The sequence below is a fragment of the Hyperolius riggenbachi genome, chromosome 3 (genome assembly GCF_040937935.1).
Source record: "Hyperolius riggenbachi isolate aHypRig1 chromosome 3, aHypRig1.pri, whole genome shotgun sequence".
Lineage (NCBI taxonomy): Eukaryota > Metazoa > Chordata > Amphibia > Anura > Hyperoliidae > Hyperolius > Hyperolius riggenbachi.
Genome location: NC_090648.1, coordinates 367,826,374 through 367,848,070, shown reverse-complemented (window position 1 = coordinate 367,848,070; position 21,697 = coordinate 367,826,374). Strand labels below are relative to the sequence as shown.

The following is a 21,697-nucleotide window of genomic DNA, read 5'->3' as shown; positions in this document are numbered from 1 at the left end:
TTGACCTGCACGTTTGTCTATGGCTACAAGTATTATTAGAAACTGATGATCAGGATGCCAGGCAATCTGCATTGTTTTAAAGCAAATGAATATGGCAGCCTCCATATTCCTCTGACTTCCAGTGTGTGAGTTGGGGGTATAACACAGAACACAAACTCGATGCTCTGGTTGAACTCGATGGGCGTATGTCTTTTTTCAACCACAATAACTATGTAAGATTGAGAAATACCTGCACATGCCACATTACTCCTTTAGAACATAACATCATTTATTAACATTATTATAGCATGCATCCCTTTATTAATAACTGCATTAGCCAAGTATCCACCTACAGTGGGTAGAATCATCTCCCCCATTGATGCATACATATTTGTTAGGAGCACTCCATAACGATGCATACATGTAATTCCTTGATGCTCTTAAAGTTAACCTGAGATCTTATAATAAAAATATTTTATGCTTACCCGGGGCTTCCTCTAGCCCCATGGGCACTGATGCTCTGTCCCTCCAGTCATCACTTCTGCGCATGCGTGGAAGGTCCGCGCATGTGCAGGAGAGCCGAATGGCACAACTGAGCCAGATTACCGGACCTAATTGCGGCTGAACGGAGGCACCCGAGAGGACGGTGAGGGAAGCATCGGTGCTCATGGGGCTGGAGTTAGGCCTTGTTCACATCAGGGCCGTTTCTGTGCGCTTTTTACAGCGCACTGCCCTGTGCGATAAGCAAGGTATTTACTTTCCCATGTAACTAAATGTAGCTGGTTCACATCTATGCGCTGCGCTGAGCAGCGTTACAGAAACGTAGGGTTGCATGCATTTCTGTGCGTTCAGCTGGAAAGCGCACATCAATGCAAGTGAATGGGTGCGCTTTTTTAGCTAATTGGAGAAAAAAATACATTTACATACAAAAACAAAGTTTTATTGACAACTGCTGCTGGTACAACAAGCAAAACATGCTTTAAAGAAGCGCAGCACAACGCATAGAAACGCGAACTAAAGCGCGCACAAGCGCATGCGTTTTTTACCATGCGCTTTAACACGTTTTTCAGCGCAGCAGATGTTAACGAGGCCTAAGACCCGGGTGAGTATAAAATCTTTTTATTATGAGATCTCGGGTACACTTTAACTATAGATACTTGTTCTAGTTTGTTAATATATGGAGTGCCATTTTTTTGTGCCAAAACGTTATCTAATGGAGTAACTATGACAAGCAGGGGCATAGCTACAACTCACTGGGCCCCATAGCAATTTTTTTGACCAGGCCCCCCCTCCCCCCGGCCAAACAAACACTTACTTGCCAGCAGAGCTGGGACAAGGTCCTCCAGCACCCAAGGCTGAGACACCAAAGTGCGCCCTTCCATCCCTCCCACCCCAGCTGTCACACACTGATTGCTATTAGACTAAGAGGGCCAGAGGGCCCACAACCTCCCCAACACCTTAATATCTAGTTATCTGGCTTGCAGTCACTGCTATGTATCCCCTTTTCTTATTTCTTTCTGCTTCAAACACAATTAGGAATGACAGCTGAATTAATTGTGCGCCCCCTCCTACACTGCGCCCTGAGGCTGGAGCCTCTCCAGCCTATGCCTCGGCCCGGCCCTGCTTGCCAGTGGTCTCCCTTTGATGGTGCCAACAGCCTACTAACAGCCTTCTACTAATGATGTCTATAATGTTGTTTGTCTTTTTCTAGCATAATGTGGCTAGAATGTGTGGGCAGCATGGTGCAATAGTGGATAGCACTCTTGTACTGCAGCACTGGGTCCCGGTTCAAATCCCAGCTAGGGCACTATCTACATGGAGTTTGTTTGTTATCCCCATGTCTGCATGGGTTTCCGCCAGGCACTCCAGTTCGTCCCACATCCCAAACATGCAGATAACTTAATTGGCTTTCCAGTAAAATTGGCCCTAGACTGGGATGGGCATATAACTATGGTAGGATTAGATTTTGAGCTTCTCTGAAGGCAGCCAGTGGCATGACTATGTAATCTTTAAAGTGCTGCAGAAGATGTCAGTGCTAAGTAAATACATAATAATATGGTAGGGCATTAGGCTGTGACTATGGTAGGATTAGAGTGTGAGCTCCTCTGAGGACAGGGAGTGAAATGACTATGCACTCTGTAAAGTGCTGCAGAAGATGCCAGTGGTATATAAATACATAATAATAATATGGTAGAACATTAGACTATGACTATGGTAGGATTAGATTGTGAGATCCCCTGAGGACAGTCAGTGACATGACTCTGTAAAGTGCTGCAGAAGATGTCAGTGCTATATAAATACATCATAATATTATGGTAGGACATTCGTCTATGACTATGGTAGGATTAGCGTGTGAGCTCCTCTGAGGACAGTCAGTGACATGACTATGTACTCTAAAGTGCTGCAGAAGATGTCAGTGCTATATAAATACATAATAATAATATGGTAAGACATTAGACTATGACTATGGTAGGATTATTCTGTGAGCTGCCCTGAGGACAGTCAGTGACATGAATATGTACTCTGTAATGTGCTGCAGAAGATTGTCTACACACAATTGTGGAAAACTGTCAAAAATGTACGTGGTGGAAACAGTACAAACAGAGCTTGTACATGCATGCTGGATCTTTTTGGACATGCTAATTTGCACTGGGCAGCTAGTAATGGTCAAATGAAGGAACATGTGAGAAGTGCAGTCTGATGGAAAGTGAATATACATTTGCCCCTCAGCTGAAAGAGCTGTTCCTCACCACACACAGCATTGTGTATGGGAGACTCTTTTCTGGTGGGCTACAGCCATGTGTTAGATCTGTGAGCAAATACACCTCTGATCAGGTTACAAGTTTTGTCCCCTTTCTAATCTTTTCTAATAGAAGTTAGCATTGCAACCCCCTCCCCTCTACACTAACTCTCTACTTGCAGACAGTTAATAGCCAGAGAAGCAGCATCAGCAGCGCTGCTCTCTCCACTCACATGGATGGAACAAGAGGTTGCACTCACTCCAAGGAACTGTATGTCACACACTGGCTGTCTCCTCACTCTGCACAGCAGCAGCATCAGGGAATCCTCCGTGCACACCGCCTACAGCAGCTCCTCCTCCCTGGCCAGAACTACAGATTAATTGTAGGGCCAGCCAGGGAGGCATCTATTCACAGCAGACTGGTGAGAAAATAGTCCCCTCTCACCTGCCTGCTGCTGCTTCAAGATTTTAGCCAGGATCATTGGGAAAAGGGGCTTTGGGGAGGGTGGAGGGTGCTTTCTTCCTGCTCTGTTAATAAACTAAATTTTATAATAAAAAATTGTTTCCTGCTATCAGGATGGGGCCCCCTAGTGGCCTGGGGCCCCATAGCAACTGCTATGCCTGCTATCCCTATTCCTACGCCCCTGATGACAAGTTTGAGTACTCCCGGACTTCACTAAAGTTTCCCTTTGGGGTACGCTTATCGTGTTAAAGAGAACCCGAGGTGGGAATTACTAATACTATTGGGGCACAGAGGCTGGTTGCGCACACTAAGACCAGCCTCTGTTGCCCCATCGTATGCCTCCATGTCCCCCCTGCTCGCCGCTATAGACCCCGCAGTGCTGGCGACACGCAGCGTGTCGCCAGCACAATGTTTACCTTAGCGCTGTCTGTCAGCGCCGCTCCCCCGCCTCCTCCGCAATGGCGCACCCGCCCGTGTCCCTTCCCTCCCGCTGATAGGAGGGAAGTGACGCGGGCGGGTAGCGGCGATGCGGAGGAGGCGGGGGAGCGGCGCTGACTGACAGCGCTTAGGTAAACATTGTGCTGGCGACGCGCTGCGTGTCGCCAGCACTGCGGGGTCTATAGCGGCGAGCAGGGGGGACATGGAGGCATACGATGGGGCAACAGAGGCTGGTCTTAGTGTGCGCAACCAGCCTCTGTGCCCCAATAGTATTAGTAATTCCCACCTTGGGTTCTCTTTAAGAACCTAGGGTGAAGATGACCAGCACAAACAGGAAATGCACCAGTTTGCATTTGTTTATTTTTACTACAGCTGTGGTGTGTCTGGGCTAGGAGGATTTCTGTATTTGCAATATCTGAGCACAACATGACGCTTTTGGAGGATGCATATTGTGGTAAAAACACAAATAAAACAGAAAGTGTACACTAAACCCCCATACACATGCTAAATGGTTCACAGACAAGGAGGCCAGTTGGGACCCATTTCTACTGAGGATCTAGCATGTGCACAGCAGCCACAATTCCCCCCCAATGCATTGCCGAGCTTGTCTAGACTGCCTGATCATCTCAGCTAAGTGCCGTCAAAATCACTGTTCTCCTCCTCAGTCCTTCAGCTTCATTGCCCTCCTCCCCACCTGTAGACTAGTGATGTGTTTGTACAGCACTCGGTTGTGACCTGTCAAACAAGGAATCGTGTGCGTACACATAATATCTAGGTGGGCAGTTCCTTAAAGAGAGACCGAGGTGGGCCTCTCCTGTGGGCCACACTGGCCCACTTTCGTGACCTACAGGCCACGACGCTGGGATGAGTGGTTCATTCTCTCATCCAGCATGAAGGGAGGCGGGGGGGGGGGGGGGGGGTCGGCAGAGGGCATGGCCAGGGAGAGAAAGCTACCCAATGGCGGCTCTGTAAATCCTGTAAGAACGCCCCTGGTGGGCGTTTTAAACAGGGAAACCCACTCCTGGTGTTTACTTCCAAGATGGCGACAAATAATGTTGCCAGTCTCAGGGGGATATTGTGCGGCAGTGGGGGGGTCAGACAGCGGTGGTGTGGGGACACAGAGGTATGTTATAAGGCAGAGAATATGCCTCTGTGTCCCATCTGCCCACCTCGGGTTCTCTTTAAAGTAAACCTGTACTGAAAAATAAAAGTAAAAATAAACATACACCCGTCATACTCACCACCCCCCGTGTAGTATACTCCTTAATCCCTTTCCCCTCTCACGCGTCCTGTTGGTCCACTGATCAATGGAATTCTTTGTCCTCCATATTGAAAATTGCCATTACCCTATAACAGCTTCCTGGTCAGCACACTGTTAAACTGTAATATCGCCCACTTGAGCTGTAGGGAAACATGGACATTACCTTGCTCATCAGTTGCCCTTTTAGTCATAACTGACAGCAACTGATGTATTTCAGTTCTGATTAGGAATCGTAAGAAGATAATGGTTAGCTTCTGAGAGGAACTGACTGGGAGGTAAGTATGTAATATCCATTTGCCTTTACATTGTGTTTATTTTAAATAATTTTGCATGGTTCAGGTTCACTTTAAGGAGTCAGTTATTAAATAATTAGATGCCAAATCGAATGCATACTTCTTATGTACAGGCATAATAGTGGCCAGTAATGATCCAATTTTTTCACACAATCTTACAATTTCTTTCAATTCATTATCCTTCTACTACATAGATTTGGTAAAAATGGAAGAAAAAGATTGGAGCAATAGTGGCCACCTTTAGAAGTAACTAATGAGGAAAGAGGTACAGAGTGATTTTGTTTCCCAAAGAGGGGCTATCCCTGCAAAAGGGGGGACACAGCTGGAACTATGCTGCAATCAGAGGTCTAAACTGGTATAACTTCAGATCCAACATAAAGGTGCTCTGTTGTATCTAAATAGATAAAGTTTTCAGGGCAGCAGCCAAGTGACAAAGACTCTACTTCCAAGACTCTGATTAATTGCTGGATAATATGGAGCACTCAATAAATGTACCACAATACGTCTTGTATCCACTTTATTTTTGCTATCAGCAAGTGTATTGCATAAGTAGAACACTTAATACAAGCAAAGACTGGACATGCTGGGGCCTATAAAACCCTCATGTATATACTAAAACACATCCAGCTATAAAGACACAAGAGGAAATGTTTACTTAATATGCACATCCCCACTCCCCTTTATCAGGAAGATATTTCATCTAATCAGGCAATGGAGTGCAGACAGATTGGCAGGAAACCAAGATTTAAGCAGACTTATTTTCAGGAAACCAAATGTCTACAATAACTCAGTACTCCGCTGACTGTATGCAAGCAACATGGAGCCTACTTCACAATGTCAGGGCCAGTCAGGCAGGCAAAACTGCACAAACCTCGTGGGCTTTGTTCTGGAGTCTTATGGAAAACATTTCAGGGTCACAGAATCTTAAAAACCTCAGATGTGGCCCACAGTTTCTCTAAAATATCTACAAGAAAATCATTTGTCAGCACCCATAATAACTAAGCTTGACCTTTCATAACCAGACGACATGCTGGGGCATTCACAGTGGCAATGAGAAGCCGGGGTGGCTGACAGGGTAGAGTGTCAGCTTCCTGGCCAGGAGCTTTTTGTTCCCAAGAGCCATCTTAATGCTTTAAAATTCTTTAGCTTTGGCAGTAATGAAATGCCTTTTATCTTACATACTTTCAATCAGCAAGATTGTTATATGCAAATTAGAGAATACAGAGTCAAGCAGTCGGACTCAGTGGAATTAGGAAACTGAGGAACGGAGTCAGAGTTGGCGTCAGAGGATTATTGTACCAACTAGAATGAGACAAATACTGAGCCTGGTGGGACCAATCAAAGCTTCTGTTGTCTAAGCATTGATCCTGTAAGTTTATGGTATACCATTGAAGACAAGGCAGGCCCTTAGCATGGAGGACATGTAACATACAGTTTGTTCCCACCTCAATTTTTTATTGCAATAAATTGATGATCTGCTCTCAAAAGTCAAGCATTGAGATAAGGGCTTTCAAAGCAAAAAAATTCAACCACCACAGATTAAGCCCATGCAATGCTGCCAAGTGACATCATGTAATCAAGCAATTTTGTTTTGCTTGAATCTCAAAGTAAGTGAAGGTTTTCATCATGAAATCATCACTGGCCAACATCCTAAAGAAAGGAGCACAGCTAATGTGTCTTTTATTCGCAGGCTGGTTCTTGCTTTAATGCTTGCATCCCACTGACCCAAAGTATTATACTAGTTAGGCCTTAATGACACTATGTACGTTTTTCTGCAACATGTAAATACATTAGTGCCAACAACCCATGTTAATCAATGGGCTTGATGACATCCAATGTCTTTCCATGTTCATGTTGTAACTCTCCTCAGCAATGTACACTGTGTAAGAAGCACAAATTAATGTAAACGCCTCAATTACTGTGAACACAGCCATAAAAATGTACAAACTTTAGTAAACAACTCAGTTCTTATTGTCTCCCTGAAAGATTTGGACTCATTATATGCAAGTTCCTGAATAACAAATCTGCTTTGGCCTGGTTTCCACTACTGCTGCGTGTTTCTTTGCCCCTTTTCATATGTGGCTGCATGTTCATACACAAAAAATGTTCACATACTATACTTAAATAGAGCAAATATGAATGGTGCCTGGGGAAAAAGCAACAAATTTAGTGGCAATGCTTAGTGAATTGAGGCTATAGTCTAAAAACGAATATATATCCGATTGTTGGGTGCACGTGCAATGAAGAATCTACTCACTGATGTACTGTACAAGTCTTGCTCACAATGGTGTTTATTTTAAACACCTCCCAAATGTATTCATATTTGTCATTACACATTATTTTTGGTGCATTTTGTACTACAGTTTGTTGCAGCTTGTCAAACAGCAAGGGAAAACCAAGCACAAATTTGTATAAGACACGCCTAATGCCTGGTACAAACTATGCAATTTCCTGTCAGATACAGGTCGAAACGATTATTTCCAACAGGTCTGATCTGATTTCTGAACGATTTTGTATAGAAGAATCGGAAAATCAAAAAAAAAAAAATCAGAAATAAGATTTGACCTGTCGGAAATAATCAGTTTGACCAGTCCATCTGACAGGAAACTGTATGGTGTGTACAAGGCATAAGGAGAAACCTGGAAAGTTAAACATCTATAGTATTTGGCAAATGTTCCCAACTCCCCATTAAAGTCCAAACACTGGCTGAATGCAATAACACATCAAGAGGCTATTCTTTTCAAACTGCAGTCAGGCAACAGCTGCCTGTGACCAGGAGTGCGAACTTTTCCTCTAAAATATATGGGAATTTCACACCTGGAAGTTTACTGACTGTTCAGAAGCTTACACCAAAGCCCTTCTGAAAGTCACCATAGAGCAGCCTGACCTATTCTTCCACTGGTAGTGGGTGACACAAAAGAACATTCATCTTGCAGCTTCCTGCTTCCTGTTTCCAGGGTTACCAGTTAACAATATAAAGCAGGACTCTAAAAATGTACTAAGTAATAATAACAACAACCCCCTAATCAAATCAGTTATTACAACTAACTTCTGATGATCTAATTTCCCCTGCTCAGATTGGCTTGTATGCGCTGTGGCTTGAGCCTTATTAAACTTACGTGTTTTACACCTCCTGCTCTGTTAATAAGCAGATTCATGCACTGAGAACTGCGCCATTCCATAGTCATAGTCAGAATGAACGGATTCACTGGTCTGTTTTCTTAGTAAGATTGGATAAGACAGCCTTATGGAGCTTCTCTGGCTGTTTCTCCCTCTTCTCAGCATCCTTGTTACTGCTCTTGAGCTTCCTACTTTTCTCACTCAACAAACAAGGAAGTACTCTGGTATGCTAAGCTTCTCTAGCCTCACAATCTGAAGGTGGGAAAACAAGTGCATAAGGGGACCGGCTGAGGGTTTCAGCTGGAAAGGGAAATAACTGGAACATCTCTGCAAAAATGCACTGACACAGGGGGTGGAGCCTGGAAGCAAAATCTTTTTGCCAAGCATACAATTAATAATTTAAACATTGCCTCTTTTAGCACCAGTGCCACATGCTGAAAAAAGACATACATTTTAAACAATGCATGTTTCCACATTTAGGCCTCTTTCACAGTGGGATGTTGCGTTTTGATGCAACGTTAAAGTCGCAAGGCAAACTAAGCAACGTCCCAAAAACTCACAACGCAGCTTAATGCCCCGTTATCATTGCATACAGTAGAGAATACAGGCAATGAAAAGTATGCTTCCAAGTCATTACTGAGCATGAGCAAACAGTCAACAGTTAATAATGTGTATAACGCACAGCATGCAGCACTTTCTAATAATGCTACACGTTACACAGAAACGCAACGTGTGCACTATGAATGTTGCACAGACTCAGTATTGCTGTGCGTTAGTCCACGTTAAAACATTTTCTAACGTGCGACTTTAACGTTGCACTGTGAAAGAGGCCTCAAAGGGAACACTAATTTTTGGAGCTGAAATCCAAGCTACCTATTTCTCGACTAATCTGTCAGACTCATCCTGACAGCATGAGTTACATTCTAGATAGGAGGGGTGAAGCGATGGTGAGACACACAAGCAAGTGGCTTCTGGAGTGCAGTAAGGAAACTGTGCCAAGTCATCCTTTTTTGTCACCCGTCATTTTGCAGTCCAGTGCAACGCATGGCTAAGTCGGAAGTACAACTGCATACACACTAGACTCTTGGCAGAGATGTCTCCAAATAACTGTCTCTGCCAACAATTACATAGTGTGTGGTGTGTGGTGTGTGTGTGTGTGTGTGTGTGTGTGTGTGTGTGTGTGTGTGTGTGTGTGTGTGTGTGTGTGTGTGTGTGTGTGTGTGTGTGTGTGTGTGTGTGTGTGTGTGTCTTAAAGGGGAACTGAAGCGAGAGGTATATGGAGGCTGTCATGTTTATTTCCTTTGAATCAATACCAGTTGCCTGGCAGCCCTGCTGGTCTATTTCTCTGCAGTAGTATCTGATTAAAACCAGAAACAAGCATGCAAGCATAAGTCTGAACCACTGAAACACCTGATCTGCTGCATGCTTGTTCAGGGGCTATGGCTAATAGTATTAGAGGCAGAGGATCAGCAGGGCTGCCAGGCAACTGGTATTGTCTAAAAGCAAATAAACATGACAGCCTCCATATACTTCTCTCTTCAGTTCCCCTTTAAGCCTGAAAACTCACATATACTAGCTGGACATAGTTCATCTGTCTGAAAGTGTCTATAAATGTTGCAGGGGCACAGAATTCATACAGAACTGAGCACAGCCCATGAAGGGCCACACACTGCTGTTACAACTGCACTCCCACAGGCTACACCTCCATTCAGCTGCTTTCCATAATGGTCTGAAGTACTGCCCACCAGTTCCATGCCCATTAGGTGTTCTACTTCAATTTAAAATGCAGAACTCACCCAACATTTTTTGTAACCGTTCCCTATAACAACGGAGGGATTTTCACTTCTCAGTGAGTTGCAACTTCATCTCCTATCGCAGGTGATTCCAGGTATTATAGACCCAGCATTCCAAGTCAACAATTGCCATGGCAAAACTCCTTAATCTTTGAGTTAAGCTTTATCCTGCTGTGCTCCACCTGAACCAGAGGAAAATCTAATAAACTAAGCTCATGGTGGTCTAGATCAGAGCTTTTCAATCTTTTCACCAATTGTACCACTTCTATCACCTGAAAATTTTGAAGTACCACCAGTATGCCTGCGCAGTAGAGAGGACCTGCTCCAGCTCAGCTGCTTCTGCCGGAGCCCGAGCGGAGAGCTGCTACTGCGCATTTACAAACGCCTACAAGCCCTGACAAGGAGATCTTTGGGGGGTCCCATCACTGGATCCCCTCTACTGAGATGGAAGGTGGAAGCCTCTTTAAGAGCAAGAGGCTTCCCCCTCCCATGGTAAGTACCACCCAGGGGCACTTTTTCTGAGGTCTGAAGTATTCAGGGCAGCACAGTAAGCATCAAACGAGGGGGGGGGGGGGGGGGCAGCTTTTTAGAGGCAGGAAAGGACCAGGACAAGAGCAGACGGGCAAACCTATCGTGTACCACCTGGCCAAGAGCAAAGTACCACCGGTGGTACGCGTACCACAGGTTGAAAAGCCCTGGTCTAGATGACTTTTTCAGAAGTGTCCTGTCGCTTCCTGTTGTCCTCAGGGTCTCCCCATTCCGCATAACTCCTGTCCCTTCCGGAAGTTCCTCCAAGCAGCATACACCTATTCTGAACTGCGCAGTGAAAGAAGTCGCTCATGGACGAGCACTTGCTTTTGCTGTGATCGTAGGGTTAGGAACTTGTGCCCGTGCAGTTCTGAGTCACATGCCACTGCTAGGGGGAGCTTCCTGGTTTTATAATATGACTGGGGGACCCCGTCGAAGTTTAAAGTGGACCCAAATTAAAAATACAAAATTTCAGAAATAAAATCTATTTTCTAAATTATAATAATAAATACCAGTCTTTTTTCAGCTGCATGACGACAAATATCAAATATTTTACATTTATTTGAGGAACCCCTCACTTCCTTCCATATTGCCGGGACAGAATCCAGCAAACTGGTGGAGTAGGAGGTGTCCGGCAAAGGAGAATTTGCTAATGGCTGCCACCTGTATAACCCTAGTTATGAAAAAAGAAGGGTAAAAAGCAAGCACTGAAATGCTTATAGGCTTGAAGGAGTGTTTATTTATCTTTGTATGTGTCAGTTTGGTGCAACTAAATATTTTGAATTAAAAAAATGTTTGGTTTGGGTCCGCTTTAAGAGGACGGGGAGTTGGGGGAACCCCAAAGACACTGAACAACGCCAGTACACTGATATAGTAATCTAGCCAGGTCACCAATCTAATTATGGGCTCTATTCAATTGTTTCCCCTTTTTTGACCTACTTTAACAGGGTTACCCCTACTCTCCCATCAATCATCATTAAGGGTAGTCTCACATTGCTCGATCACATCGCTAAAAGGGTTTATTAGAGAAAAAAAATGCACACAGTATAAGAGGATTTTATTTATTTTGGCAGGAAAGCTGCCTTTATTATAGTTGCATACAAGTTTTCCTTATTTTGCAGGGTGCTTGTCTGCCCAGCCCGGTTATGTGGGCTTGTGAACCGCAATGTAAATGTGCAAAAAACTACAGACAATCCATGACCACTGACTTCTATGATATTTGTCAACATATGCGCTGGCCGGCAATGCGCAGCTCTCACTGTGTTATTTTGATGGCATTTGGGGCTCTTCACTGCTAACATGCAACGTGAATGTTACCATTACAATATAATCACATTCAATTACTATGCGATTATATTGTTCATGGTACAGAACTGCAACAGATGCAGTGTGAAAAGATCGCAATTCTAAGGCTGGATTGTCACTATGTGCTTTTTCATAATCATGCTCTTTGTAATGTGTGTGAGATGTGAACTGTATAAGCAGTGAGTTGACAAGCAGAATTATTCTGCACTGCAATGGATATAGCGTGAATGGACCCGAAGGCTTGGTTCTCGTCTCTGCATTTGGTTTGGAGAGGACCAGTTCAGTGTCTGCTCCTATTTGACATCACGCTTTTATGCATTGCACCATAGGTAGCTAAGGGCAACACATCTGCTCGTCCAGAAAAGCGTAGCCGGTTGGGAGTCTGTTACGTTTGCTGCAATGCAAGTGAAAGCGAATCCTATTTTTAACAATAGGATCTGCTTCCTGCATTCCTCCGAACTGCAAAAAAACATAGGTCAGGTGCGAGTTTGCGGAAAGTGGGCACCGAGCATTAAGCTTTTCCCTTCTAGTTACAAAAATATAAGACAAAACCAACTTTCAAGGCTTCAATGAGCAACAAGTAAAATAAGAGCGTGTGCTGTAAAGGGCTTTTTAGGACAGACTTTTAATGAGTTCATATGACTATGATGGGGTTCATGGGAGGATTTGTGTACTCTTGACATTTCGCAATACCAGTCCAAGCAGTCCCAGATTTGAGGGGGAGAAGAAACAGTAAAGCACGTGCTTGGCTTGCCTTTTGATTGTTTGAGTGTAAGGGAGGTTACAGGAAACAGACAATTCAACACAGAATTAACATTTCACATACACCAGGAGTTCTGCTGTATGAAAGGACGGATTTATATCAGCAACGTTTATACTTAGATAAAATATATAATATATTTCGACTAATCTGACCAGACACATTCTCTACATTATCTCAAAATTGTTCAGAGTGTCTGTGCCCATCACCACCATGTCACACTCTCAGTAAACTTCTATACAAGACAGGATGTTCCTTTGTGTGACACGCTATCATACATTTTAATGTAAACCTGGCAGCAGACTGAGGAAAATTTGCTGACTGAGGATCAGGTCTCGGGCAGTATAGGAGGAACATTTGAGGTGGAATTTTTGAAAACTAATGTCAGTGTACACGTATTGTGACACCACAGGAGTTGGGTGACGGGTGGTACCGCTAGTGAAAAGATCAGTTATCTACAGGGTGGGCCATTTATATGGATACACCTTAATAAAATGGGAATGGTTGGTGATATTAACTTCCTGTTTGTGGCACATTAGTATATGTGAGGGGGTAGTCCCCGGTTAACCAACGAGATAGGGACTGTAGGTTCGTTCTTAACCTGAATCTGTTCTCAAGTCGGAACACTGTGCCATCTCTGTCCCCTGTACCTCCTCTGTGCCCCCCTGTGCCTCCAGTGTCCCCCTCTGTGTCACCTCTGCCCTCTGTACCTGCTTATACAAGTTTAAAAGCTAATTTTTATTTGAATTTTTTTTAATCGATTTTCTCAAAAACTACAAGTCCAATTTGAAAAAAAAATGTGGGCTTGTTCCCACAGAATCCATGCCGTTCGTATCAGCGGGACATTCATAAGTCTGTATATGAACATCATAGTATTTCTCTCTCTCTGCCGTAGAAATAGGCGGCCGATGTTTGGGTAGAAGGAAGGTGGGGAGGAGGCACAACGAACAGTGGTTCTACAGCAGAGCTAGACTTGTAATACCTACATTTCTCCAAACTCAACCAGAGTCCACAGTGACCATCTTTAGATTCATGTGAAGGCGAGCACATCAATCAAATATGGTCGCAACAGCGGGAGGAGTCAGAACTGGAGTGAGCGCTCACGTGACTCCCCGACGCCGGTGTTGAATCTCGAGTGGCTGCAGGAAGCAGAGTATGGCGGAGGATGCGAAAAGGCAAGACGCCACTAGCTGGGAATTACAATAGCAGAGGCTCGCTCCTACGAGCTTGAGCCCTGTGAATGAACTAGCGAGCAGCGCCAGACGAGGCGGAGGCAAAGCGGCGGTGAGACACTGCTGGAGGCAGAGAGGACCGGAAGCCGTAACTGGGAGTCGTGAGTTATGATAACTTGCCCTGCAGGGAATATACAAGTTTGTCACATTGCCATCTTTATGGTTGCTATTTTGGTACACACTACTTTACATCAGCAGTCCGTGATAACACCTTACAGAGGGCTATAAAGGCCACACAAGGCAGTGAAGGACTTTATTGGTATGGACATTATTGCACTAGGCATAGGTCCATCACAGATGATAGGGCTCAAGAGCATGGTCATTTGAAGCTTTTTGATCGACTCAACATCAGTGGCTGCAGTCCACATTTTTGAGGCCTCTTGGTGTGCGTCGGTGGTGGGTCCACATACAATCCAACCATATAGGTGGCAGACACGGTTAGCATAGGCTACGGCTGGGCGACCGTTGTCTGCAATGACCTTATGGTGATTGGTAGAAATATTACGTAAAGGAGTGCTCCCTCCAGTTCTATGTTGTGGTTTCAGAATTTTAAAAGGGGTTAACCAGCTGCTGTATGGGATTGGTTTTGTAACAAAGTTTTGTATAAGCGTATGTAGTGCCACACAGTTCATAATTTTTCAATAAAACCACTTTTCCGGGTGGGCACTCCTCCAAGGAGAAGCGCTATAGATACTGGTCTGCTCGCATAAATGATCACACTACATGAATCAATTATGTTTAACTTCACATATGTGTGCATTTCCCTTCTTGTTTTAGGGGCATACAATGATACTGTTATTAGGACAGTATGAATATCATTAGGATGGATTACCACCATGTATACACACATACACATGTGTGTACACATCCCACTATATTTAGGCTTAAAATCTTGTCAAATCAATAGACCTCATCAAAGCTGCCAAGTGAAATGCCCATTATTACAATGAGTAGTTCTTTCTGGCAAAAGATGCAATTTCCAAACTTGAACGTCCCCTAGGCACAGCATGAAGTCACAAACTTTATTATGCTACAAGCATTTGACATTATTGGAGACGGTGGTAAAAAGTTACAATAAGGAAGCAAAATCTACAAGCAGATATAACTGTCCTATGTTAATATACACACACATAATGTAGGTAAACATACTGAAAATGATATAAAAATTAAGCTTATGTCTGTAACAAATTAATTTAAAAAAGTAAAATATATAAGTGTTCTACTTTTAGATCGATGCCATTACACTGTTTATGTTACAGCAAGGTTACAGACAAAGACAGCGGAAAAGGGGTTACAATTAAAATGGAAAATCAGGGGAAAAAAAGTAAGTAGTGATGGAGATGCCAGGAAACAAAGAGATTTCTCCTCTTGGCTGGAGAGCTGCTGGCTCCTATCCACGCCCTCACGAGCACTCGGCCAGGTCCCACATTAGGAGTCCAAGGCTGCATAGGAAAACACAAACTTTGCTTCACTACTGCAAATCAGGCTGATCCAACTGGGACAAGAGTTACCAGCTTCCTTAGGTTACATTCAGCTACCAGCTACTGATATCAACACAGCTTCTAACAGCATACCGTAATCCCTGCTGACCTGTCCTCTAATGAAAGAATACAAATCGACAAATGTTACTAACACATTCCCTATGCCAAGTACACAACACAAAAGGCTCCTACAGACTCATACATACTATTAAAGTTAACAGATACAATGGTTTAATTGCATGCAGTTACAGCCATACCACATCATATTACAACAAGGAAGGTTAATGTAAACAAACACGACAAATGGCTTAAATGTAGTCCCCTCTCTCTTCCCTGCCAATCTGCAGCCTCAGCTCCTCCTTCCTTGTTCTGTTAACAAAAATGAATGAATAGCAAATTTTACCTTGCAAATTTGGTTGTTATTCATATGCAGATAAAAATTGGAACAACTAAATGCAGATTCTGTCAGTTTTGATTGAAAATCGACCAATCTGCTTTAATAATGCAGCCACATTTGCTCTACAGCTAACTCTTAAAAATGAAGATAGGAAACCAAGAGCCCAATATAGTGTAGTATTTAAGTCAATTGAGCAGATTGTTATAAAAACAACAAGTGTTATACTCACAAACATGGGTTACCACACAGGCAACCACTATCAAGTCGGGTGGGGAGAATCGGAACCTGACCCCACTCAGGTTTAAGAAGTCGCTTTCTGTAAACAGGAAAAGTATGGGGATACACCCCATACTAGACTAGACTAAATTCAAGATTTTGAACAGAGGGACCAACAAGAATAAAAGCATTTAAAAAGAGGGACGTTTTGGTGGACTTACCTCCCTCGTAGATTAACAGACTGAAAAACGTTACTTTAATTAAAAATAACATTTATTAGGTGCTCCAAAATGCAACACGTTTCGCAGGTCACTCACAACCCTGCTTCATCAGGCAAATAATGCTGCCACACAGACTATTTGTTTTCTCCATTATTTCCCTGATAAAGCGGGATTGTGACCTGCGAAACGCGTTGCATTTTGGAGCACCTATTATTATTTTGAATTAAAGTAATGTTTTTCAGTCAGTTAATCTACAAGGGAGGTAAGTCCACCAAAACTTCCTCCCTTTTAAATGGTTTTTAAAAACTTTTATTCTTGTTGGCACCTCTGTTCAAAATCTTGTACAACAGCTAACCCTAACTCCTATTAACTCAATGGTCACTGAGCCGATCCCTTATGGTTGCCACGAACGATACAATTCTCAGAATCATTAATTTCCAATCATTCCAATGATCAATCAGAAACAATTGTTAGGGGCCACTATGCCCACTTATGAGACTGATCAGGCTGGGGAATAAGTGAAATGCTTAATGCCTGCCAGCTGCGGGTCTGACAAATTATCCAACAAATAATTGCACTGATCTAGAATCAGCAGTAAATTATTCTGCAGACCGATTGGAAACAACCAGTGATTGTTTGATCGGTAGTTAAGCAATATGGCATGCTGATAAATAATCCACCATGCATGTATTGAGCTTTGAGTATTTGTAAGCAATGGATTGTGTCATGGGACAGAAAGAACCCACCAGAACTTGCTTGGGAACAAAAGGACAGAGGGAAGAGCCATTGTACACATGTAAATGCCAAACTGGCACACTATCCAATCTAAAATTTGAGTAAATGATTAATTGCCATGTTATATGGATGAAGATAGAAAGTTTGCATTAAATAGCAATGCATACTTTTCATATTGCAAATACCTGGTGAGGGCGAGATTACATCTGGCTGCCTCTTCTACAGGGATCATCTGGTTAACTATACTCTAGAGCCTCCTGCGCCTACCGATACTTAGGGCTTCATCTGGCTGCTAAATACTGGGGGGCTCCACTGACTACCTATACTGGGGGCTAATCTATCTATCTATCTATACTGGGGGGGGTGCTGCTGCATCTTGCTACCTAATACTGGGGGCTCCTATAACTACTGAAACTGCACTTTCCATTTGGCTACCTATACTAAGGGCTACCACTGGCTTCCTAATACTGACACCTACCACTGGCTACCTATACTAGGTCCACCTGTGGTAACCACTTCACTGCAGTGTGCTTAAGTCTATGGGGATGTGGGAGGTTTTTACACTGTTGCCCTGGGAGCCATGTCACCCAGAAATTCCCTGTTTATAGACACTGGGAAGGGTATGGGAAGAGTTCAAGGCTTTTATTTACATGCTGAGCAAAGGCAGATAGATACGAGCTTTTAACAAAAAATGAGTAAGCGCTTCATCTAATTTATTTCAGTATTTATATAGCGCCGATATATTACACAGCTCTGTACAGAGTGTATTGTCTTGTCACTAACTCAAAGGGGCTCACAATCTAGTCCCTACAATAGTCATATGTCTATGTATGTATCATGTAGTGCATGCATCATAGTGTAGGGCCAAATTTAGGGGGAAGTCAATTAACTTATCTGTACGTTTTTGGGATGTGGGAGGAAACCGGAGTGCCCGGAGGAAACCCATGCAGACAAAGGGAGAACATACAAACTCCTTGCAGATGTTGACCTGGCCGGGATCCCAGCGCTGCATAGCAAGAGCGCTAACCACTACGCAACTGTGCTGCCCTAATGCTTGCATTTAATAATGGAGTCTTTCAACCTGAGGGGATGCAATGGTCAAAACTGCACTCAGCTAGGAGCTGCTAATGCTGTCACACTAGCCTAGCCTGCTTGGTGTATATGCAGCCGCCCGCCGGCTAAAAAGTTAAATACTGGCCGCGTCCGACCGGCAACACGTGATGACGTCACTGAGCGATGTGGAGCTTTTCATTATTTTTCCAACTACAGAAACTCTGATGATTGATTGCCAGTGAGGCTGTGGGGTGGCCTATACCCCAGAAGTGATCACAGGCCATGAAGGCCGCCACATCCGGTGAGTCCCCACCTGAAGGGGGGGTTTTGTTGCACCTTATACAGGTTGAAAGACTCCATTATTAAATGCAAGCATTAAATGAAGCACTTCCTCATTTTTATAAAGACTTTATTAATTGTTCACACATCCAAGAGGAGCGCTCCACATTATTATTGCTAACTTGAGACAATGTATGTGTTTAATGCTTGACAGCTTTGGTACCTTTTATAGTTACCCATTAGACAATACGTTTTAATTGATTGTATGAGCGTAGTGTCCTGGTGCATACCTTTTGTTTTAGATAGATACGAGCGCTATAAAAAAGATGGGGTTGTGGATGCAGCCGGCGCCACCATAGGCCATAACAGGAATTATGGATATAGCGGCACATAGTGAGTAATTTCAAAAGACGGTGCACAAATTACTAAAAAAAACACTAATTCAGCCGCCAGCAATATATGGCAGCTGAATTACATCTATCCCCACTATCCATGGCGGCCTGGAAGGGGAATCATAATTAACGCCGCCAGGACTTGTGCAAGAGCAGGGTAATATCTTTATCGGCTTTACACTGTGCCCAAATCTCCCGGCGCCTGAATAATAGGTACGCGGTAGATAAGACTCTGAACAACTGCAGTGCTCCAGCACTGGCCACAACCAGTAAGGGTCTGTTTAGATAGTCAGCTGCCAGTGGTTTGTTTAGCTATATGCTTTTCTGTTACTAAGCAAGTGTTTCCAGCATTTTGTTGTCACATCACGTTTTGCGCCCCTAGTCGACACAAAATCACAAGTACTGCTGATGCTACATGCAGCTTCTTGGAAAATCTGATCAGCCACAGTGCAAATACCAGAATTTGACGGTAAACGCATTGAGATGAATGCTGCCATTCATCTGTTCCTGGCAGTAAACGCCGTACACAGCCACCAGTGCATATGAAGATCAACAGGGAATCATTAAGGTCGGAAATTTGCAATTAGCTGTTCAGACCAGAGACGATGGATACATTTCAAACAGACATGTGTGAATATCAAATCCTTCCACATGTCCGTTTGTTGGAAGCAGGACATTTGGGTGCCTGGGGCTAATGGACTACTTAGGTGCTGCCATAGGTGCTATTGCAAATAACAGCTATTGGGTGCCAAAAGCAGAAATTTGGCCACCCGATAAATAATAGGCGCTGTCCCCGTCCAACTGAAATTAATTGTTTTTGAAAACTATTGTTTTGAAATTTATAGTTTTAAAATTCTGAAATGTATCTTTTTGAAATTTATATTTTGTATTTACATTACTTGCAGCAGGGGTAGGAACGTGTGTGTGTGTGTGTATGTGGGGCAGTAAAGATTAGGCGTCAGGGGGGGGGGGGGGGGTTTAGGGTTAGGCATCAGGAGGGGCTGTTTTAGAATTAGACATCAGGAATGGGGGTTTTAGGGTTAGGCATCAGGAATAGGGGTTTTAGGGTTAGGCATCAGGAAGGGCGGTTTTAGGGCTAGGCATCAGGAAGGGCGGTTATAGGCAGTAGGCATCAGGAAGGGCAGTTTTAGGCGGTAGGCATCAGGAAGGGCGGTTTTAGGCGGTAGGCATCAGGAAGGGCGGTTTTAGGCGGTAGGCATCAGGATGGGCGGTTTTAGGCGGTAGGCATCAGGAAGGGCGGTTTTAGGCGGTAGGCATCAGGAAGTGGGATTTCAAGGGGAAATGTCATTACCACTGTAAATATATTAGTTTTCATTTGGTGCCCAATTCAAGATGGTATTTATCATTAAGACTTATATTTGGTTCAGCTTGCACCCATTTTTCCTCACGCCTCTATTTCATGAATGGTGCTTGTTGCTGGCCTCCCGTCCCGAAAACAGTAACTTTTTTGTTTTATGAGTGAACCTAGCATTATGGAATCAGAACAACGCAGCAGTGGAGATAAACGCATGGTCATACAGTATCCATTGTATACTGTGTATGAAGCCCAGAGGCGTAGCTATGGGTGGGCAAGGGGGAACATATGTCCCCGGGCGCAACACTGTGAGGGCGATCAGCACAGCTGCTGCATACCCACATGCGTGAGAGGCAGCTTGCTGGCTACGATAAGTGTCCCTGTTTCTCTCCCTGCCTCTGCAGAGGAGTTAAAGCAGCAGAAAAAGCGGGCAAATCTGGCTATATAAATAGGAGGAAGGGGGGCACAAATGGCTATCTGAAGGGGGTCACATCTGGCTATTTAAATGGGGGAAGGGGGGCACATCTGTCTATGAGGGAAGGGTGCACATTTGGCTATCTAACCAGCATTTGTCCATCTGTCTCCACCTATGGCCATGCCCACATTCTGATGCGTTTCCACACCCATTTTTTCTGGAAGGGGAAAACAAAAATTTTCTTTGTCCCCGGGTGCTGAACACCATAGCTACGCCTCTGATGAAGCCTTATTGTGCATATGTGAGGAATTAGAAATTAAAATTAGAGAGCCACTTTGAGGGAAATGGTGGCGCCTATTCTGTCAAGCACTACATAACAGACATAGTGCAAACACAGGAAATAACAGTAAATACAAATAATGGAGCAAATGAATACACCACATCCATCCCTTAGGTTAGGCAAACATTTGTAAAGTTCAGCTTTAAGAATGATGAAGGCAGTCAGAATGTATATTAGAGGAAAAAGAAGCTAGCATAAAGAGATAAGAGGATACTAGAGGTAAACAAGTACAGGCTAGTCCAGCTAGGTACAGAGATAAAGCTGAAATTCCGAGAATTATTAGACTATCACCATGCAGTCCCCAGTCATCCTGAACTGAAAATCTTTGTGGTTAGGTAAAAATTCTTACATACCTGTATCTGAAAACAACAAATTACATGTCTTTCATGGCTACACACTCACCAACAATATAGGAAATGTAATGATTATTACAGTACAGTACTAGTATGTTTAGCGACTTTAACATGGTTGGTGATGGGCCACACAATGGTTTTTAAATCATTCTTGGAATTCAATTTTAGGATGGTTGCTGAATGCCCACAACACAATTTGACAAAACTCATCACACTCCATCATGTGACCGTGCACAGTTTGGCTCACCCTGCACATCCTCCACATTAGTATGGAGAAGGGACAGAGGTGTGACATTACTAGTATGCACATTAGACCGTTGTTGCCAGAGCAACTGCTTGTGACCACTTGATAGTGGTGATGACGCATATGACCATGGAATGAAACACCTTACGGCACATATATCTTTACAACAGCCATGACCAAAGTCAGGCCCTGGTGCCAAATGCGGCCTGCTGAGCTATTTCTGGTGGCACCTAAAGCTCTCTACAATTATAAATTCCATGTGGCCCGCAGGTCGTAGCTGCAGTGCAACATGCAGGGGTCAGCAGCAGTAACAGGCAGTGATGACCTCACGAGTAGTGAGCTAT

The 21,697-nt window shown here is 43.8% G+C and overlaps 1 protein-coding gene across 5 annotated transcripts in view; it reads right to left on the bottom strand.

Moving 5' to 3' along the window:
* SH3PXD2B (SH3 and PX domains 2B) overlaps window positions 1–21,697 on the bottom strand; it is a 293,221-nt gene that overhangs the window by 183,826 nt on the left and 87,698 nt on the right. Inside the window, exon 1 of one of the 5 annotated variants that reach the window (XM_068277150.1) lies at window positions 8,294–8,534. The exons of 3 other annotated variants lie outside the window; for them this stretch is intronic. In XM_068277150.1, coding sequence (XP_068133251.1) covers window positions 8,294–8,362 — 69 coding nt within the window. In that variant the 5' untranslated portion in view covers window positions 8,363–8,534. Of the gene's footprint in view, window positions 1–2,979; window positions 3,042–8,293; window positions 8,535–21,697 lie in introns of those variants that run through there. One more of the 5 variants, XM_068277151.1, reaches the window with a different exon arrangement.